This window comes from Bubalus kerabau, chromosome 2 (genome assembly GCF_029407905.1).
Source record: "Bubalus kerabau isolate K-KA32 ecotype Philippines breed swamp buffalo chromosome 2, PCC_UOA_SB_1v2, whole genome shotgun sequence".
Classification (NCBI taxonomy): Eukaryota; Metazoa; Chordata; class Mammalia; order Artiodactyla; family Bovidae; genus Bubalus; species Bubalus kerabau.
The window spans coordinates 159,604,018-159,610,017 of NC_073625.1; the positions used below are offsets into that span (position 1 = coordinate 159,604,018).

Below are 6,000 nucleotides of genomic sequence, written 5' to 3' on the forward strand. Positions count from 1 at the left end.
CAATAAAACCCTGTTGACAGAAACAGATTTTTATAAATTTGTAGTTAACTATCCCCTGCTGCAAAATATCACATTTTTGCAAGAGTATTTTATAAAGCAGGGAAAGCTCACCATGAAATTTATTTATGAGTGCACACTTTATAACCCCTATAGATTTGTGTGAAAGGTATTCTAGTTCTGTTTGTTACCATTGCTCCCTAGATGCTGCATAACATGAAAGGGCAGTTTGCTGAGCATCTTCTTGGAGCTGGATTTGTAAGCAGTAGAAATCCTCAAGATCCAGAATCTAATATAAATTCAGGTACAGCAGGAAATACAGTGTAAATAACTTGCTGCTGTTGCCAGTTGTATCAGTAGTTTACTTTTTTTTTCCTCTCCCTTCCCACCCCGAATAGATAATGAGAAGATAATTAAAGCTGTCATCTGTGCTGGTTTATATCCCAAAGTTGCTAAAATCCGGCTAAATTTGGGTAAAAAAAGAAAAATGTAAGCATTGAAGATTATTATAATTACTTGTTCTCTCAAACTTTTGAAATCATCTACTACAACACGGCTTGTATTGTACATTTCTTCTTACTTGTAATAGGTCCCTATTCTTTACTTTGGCTATTTAAGGGAAGGCAAACTGTTTACGGTAGATACCATTGTCCCTCACTGCACATCCCGAAATCTGTTCCTTTGTCACCCAGTATTCACAAAGAATATTAGTAATGCCGGTGTAAATGTGCTTCCCTGGTGGCTCAGATGGTAAAGAATCCTGCAGTGTAGGAGACCTGGATTTGATCCCTGGGTTGGGAAGATCCCTGGAAGAGGGCATGGAAACCCACCCCAGTATTCTTGCCTCGAGAATCCCCATGGACAAAGAAGCCTGGTGGGCTACAGTGTAGGGGGTCACAAAGAATTGGACACAACTGAACGACTAAGCACATAAATATGAGAACAGTAAGCCAGCTGTTAAAAAGCAGTGCCTCAGTGGAACTTGCTTTGGAGTAGATTATGCTTCAGGATTTTTTTTCCTTTCTTATGAAACAGATAATCTTGTACTTTAGCTCTTTGGATGAAATTGTGGGGTTTTGTATATCTCTCTGCCATCCTGGGAAGACTTGATGAGAAATAAAGTATAGCTTTAAATATAGGTCCAAATAGAGTCAGCCTCAATAGTAATTGGAGACAACAATAAGGCATATTTTTGCCCAGTAAGCTAACTCATTCTATTGAAGAAAAAAGAAAAACAAAGTCAAATATGGCTTGTAGGATGTGAATTGGTGCCAGACTTTTGGAAGACACTTTAGAATTAGGTATCAGCAGTCATTAAAATAGTCACTGGCCCAGTGGTTTCATATGTTCTAAGGAAGTCATTACAAATGTTTTTTGCAAAATATATTGTAAGCAACATAGATGTCTAGTAGCAGTGGGAAAATTAGGGTTTTATAAGACCTTATTGTATGGCATTTCTGTTAGGTGTAAAAAAAAAATCATTGTATATTGACATAAAATATTTGAACTAATGTTCGGTGAAAGAGTTGGTTGTTCTATACACATGAAAAAATATAGACCTCAGAGGTAGCTTAAAGTGCAGTCATTGTTCTAGTGCAGTGGTTCTCAGCATGGGTAATCTTTCCTTTCCAGGGACAGTTGACAATTTCTGCAGACGTTGTGGTTTTATAACTGGAGACGTATGTGTTACTGGCATCTAGCACATAGAGGCCAGGGGTGCTGTTAAGCATTCCACAATGCACAAGACAGTCCCCCATAACAAGGAACTCAGTAGTTAAGAATGCAGATGTTGAGAAATCTATAATGTTGTACCTGAGAATAGGGTAACATGAATGTTAATCATTGTGATTGGATTATTCACATTTTAAGTGATCTGAGTATTTTTTGACTTCAGTACTTTTTCAAATTCTTCTTCATATATATCCCTAAAATGTACAGGTAGTGTGACGTGTTACAGGTAGCTTAAATGTTTGAAATACATTTTGTATATCTCTCTGCCATCCTGGGAAGACTTGATGAAAAAATATATCAATAGTTCTCTTTGGATTGATGCTTTGTTTTGTAAACGTGCAGGGGTCAGCACATTTTGGCATACTGGCTAAAAAACATCTTTGTGTAAATTTTTGTTGAAAGACAGCCAGGCCTATTCTCTGCCTGCTTACTAGCTACATTAGCAGAGTTGAGTAGTTGTGACAGAATGCCCCCAAAGCCTATAAAATACTTTGTCTCTGGTCCCATATAGAAAAAGTTTGCCAAATCTGCGGCTCTAGTGATGTAGGGTTGCAGGATGACATTGGTTAAATTGACTGTGTGGTGAGGAAAAATAATTGATTTTATTCTAAATAATGGCTTATGACTATGGTTGATGATTTTATGGATCCCTAAAACCATGAAAAAGATACCATCAAAAACAGGAGGGATTAATGGATTAACCCTTTATAATGTAATTACCAATGATTATATAACAATACTATCTCATATCTCCTTGTTGAATAATATTAACTAAAGACTCCTACAGATTGAGGTGAAATCTTTAACTATCAAAGGAAAGACCCCCTAAGAATGGAGAGACTGTACTGGAGCTGTGTATGTTTATTTCAAGTATTCCTGTTTTGAAATGGGGCTGGAGGTTCAGTGAATGTGAGGCCATTTAAAACATATTTTAGAATAGGTTTTTAAAAATCAGAACTACGTTTTAAACAAAATTCTCCATTTTTTAATTTTACTTGTCTGGGTGTGTAACCTGTGGATTTTTTTTTTTTAATTGATCATTTCAGTTATTCCGTAAATTGAGGGTGGTTTATCAGTCCTCGGGGTCACGAAGAGTCGACACGACTGAGCGACTTCACTTTCACTTTTCACTTTCATGCATTGAAGAAGGAAATGGCAGCCCACTCCAGTGTTCTTGCCTGGAGAATCCCAAGGACGGGGGGAGCCTGGTGGGCTGCTGTCTATGGGGTTGCACAGAGTCGGACACGACTGAAGCGACTTAGCAGCAGCAGTAGCAGCAGTATCAGTATCATGGTTTATCAGTATTATGATTTATAGTAAAATGTATAGACTATTCTCTTGGTCTGATTCACTTAGAATTCTCTCAGGTATTTATTTCATTCTTTGTCTTTTAATGGTATATTTATAAACATAATGAGGGAATATTTTGTCACTTTTCTAATATGTTGAGTAATTATACCTATAAGAGGATTTGTTTTATGATTTAGAGTGTTCATATTTATCTGATACTTTTCCATGTCTTATTAAAATAAAAATTCTCTTTCCTTAAATTTAAGTTTGGAAATATATAATGCAGAAATAAGCTAAACTCATCTGTGGAGTTTCTTTTGATTCTGGGATGGTTTGGAGTCCTCCAGAGTGGTTTTTTTTTTAACTACATTTTAACTTTCTTTAAAGGGTGAAAGTTTACACAAAAACTGATGGAGTAGTTGCTATTCATCCTAAATCTGTTAATGTGGAACAAACCGAGTTTAACTACAACTGGCTTATGTATCACCTGAAGATGAGGACAAGTAGTGTAAGTGAATGTATAAAATAGCCATGGATCTGAATAACAGTCTTACTGTGTTTTTAAAATTGTTTAGTTTTCATAATTACAAACAAAACTTGTTTTCTTAAAGAAATTTTTTTTTTTTATTGGCGGATAATTGCTTTACAGTGTTTGGTGGTCTCTGCCATACATCAGCGTAAATCAGCTATAATTATGTATATATACCCCCTTCCCGCCATTCCATCCCTCTAGGGCATCGCAGTGCGCCAGGCTGTGTTATATAGCAGCTTCCCACTAGTTACCTGTTTTATACTTGGTAGTATATATATGGCAATGCTACTTTCTCAGTTTGTCCTAGCCTCTCTTCCCCCAGCCTGTGTCCATGAGTCTGTTCTCTACATTTGCATCTCTATTTCTTCTCTGTAAATAGGTTCATCAGTACTATTTTTTTAGATTCCATATATATGTGTTAATATATGATACTTGTTTTTCTCTTTTTGACTTACTTCATTCCGTGTAACAGGCTGTTGGTTCATCCACCTTACCACAGTTGACTCAAATTCATTTCTTATGACTGAGTCTTATTCCATTGTATGTATGTACCACAGCTTCTTTATCCACTCACCTGTGGATGGACATCTAGGTTGCTTTGTCCTAGCTATTGTGAACAGTGCTGCAGTGAACATTGGGGTACCTGTGTCTTTTTGAATTGTGGTTTTCTCAGGTTATATGCCCAGTAGTGGGATTGCTGGGTCATCTGGTAGTTTTATTCCTAAGTTTATTAAGGAATATCCTAAAAAAATTTTTTTTCCGATAAGACTTACAATGTCCTCAAGCAAATAACCTGTATTTTTAATGTGTGCAGATCTGTTGTAATGGATCTTTCTATTTTAATTAACAGAAGGTTATTTGATTTTCATAATTTTCTTTCAGAACCTATTTTTCAAGAAATACATTTTGTGGTATACAGGAGTTCACAGTGTATGAAGAATTTTATTGACTTATCAATATAACTTACAAATACTGCTCAGAATATTAAGTGGGAATTTTGTTAATATATAAATAAAAAGAACTTCAGCTACATTATTGTTTTGGTTTTATCACTTAGAAAAATACTTTGTTTCCAGAATAGTGCTACTGATTGAATCGAAACAAAAATATAAAACTCTTTTGTTGTCTGAAGTAATGAAAAATGACTTGTTTAAAATTATATATATTTTAAAATTAGTCTTTAATTACACTGACAGGATAATAATACCTGTTTCAGACGAAAAACACTAATTGATACTAGTGATTTTACTGGATTAATGTGACAATAATCCTTTCCGACTCCTTAACTGTATTAACTTGCCTTACTTTTCATTATAGATATACTTGTATGACTGCACAGAGGTTTCCCCATACTGTCTCTTGTTCTTTGGAGGTGATATATCCATCCAGAGAGATAATGATCAGGAAACTATTGCTGTAGATGAGTGGATAATCTTTCAGTCTCCAGCAAGAATTGCCCATCTTGTTAAGGTGACTGACTTTACATGATTGTCTTTGATTCTGCATGCAAGTTAGTATACAGTCTTGTGTTTTTGTTTATCCAAGTGTTGTACATGTTACATTAAATATTCCTTGCTTTATTTCAACACGAAATTGTGTTGAGAAATCGATTTATAGTTTTTCTGAATTGGTTTTTGAGATAGTTACAAAGCAGCCATTCTGAATAGCTAATAGCTTATGAAATTTCTTGTACCAGATCAAGTCACTTTTATTTATTACACTGTTTGATAGTACATCTGCCTTTGTTGAATGTGTATACTTTTTCCAACTTCAGGAATTAAGAAAGGAACTAGATATCCTTCTGCAAGAGAAGATTGAAAGTCCCCATCCTGTAGACTGGAAGGACACTAAATCAAGAGACTGTGCAGTACTCTCAGCTATTATAGACTTGATCAAAACACAAGAAAAAGCAACTCCCAGGAACTTGCCACCACGTTTCCAGGATGGATATTACAGCTGACGGGTTTTCTCTGGTGCCCTGAAAAGCCAATTTTACAGCCATCTTCCATCACGGTTTAACTTTGGGCCAGATGCCAAACCCTAGGACATGAATAATTTAATGTGTATAAGGTAGAAACCTTTAGTAGGTAGTAAAGACTTAATGTGCATGAATTAACAGTTGTCTGTAGCTACTATAAATACACCATAAACAGCAGTAAGTTCTCTGATCATACACTCTTATTGTGGTCATGTCCACATTTTGAGAATATTCCTTTTATGTACTTCGAGTGTTGTACCACTTGAGAAAGTCCTTTGTTATGAAATATTAATCTTTCTGCCCTTAATGACTGAGTATAGAATCAGTAAAACTAGAATGATTAGCCAAAAAGCAGTGTCAAATAAGAATTTCAGTACATCCACATTTTTTCTAATGAAACTTCTATCAGAAGTTAATTAATTTGTTGTAATAAAGTCCAGTATGTAATAAAATGTACAGTGTGTAAATCTCA

At 35.3% G+C, this 6,000-nt stretch overlaps 1 protein-coding gene across 3 annotated transcripts in view; it reads left to right on the plus strand.

Moving 5' to 3' along the window:
* Positions 1-6,000, plus strand: part of DHX36 (DEAH-box helicase 36) — a 45,971-nt gene extending 39,971 nt beyond the window's left edge. For all 3 annotated transcript variants that reach the window (XM_055569279.1, XM_055569281.1, XM_055569280.1), the window contains exons 21-25: positions 202-301; positions 396-486; positions 3,406-3,526; positions 4,868-5,020; positions 5,325-6,000. In XM_055569279.1, coding sequence (XP_055425254.1) covers positions 202-301; positions 396-486; positions 3,406-3,526; positions 4,868-5,020; positions 5,325-5,510 — 651 coding nt within the window. In that variant the 3' untranslated portion in view covers positions 5,511-6,000. The remainder of the gene's footprint in view (positions 1-201; positions 302-395; positions 487-3,405; positions 3,527-4,867; positions 5,021-5,324) is intronic.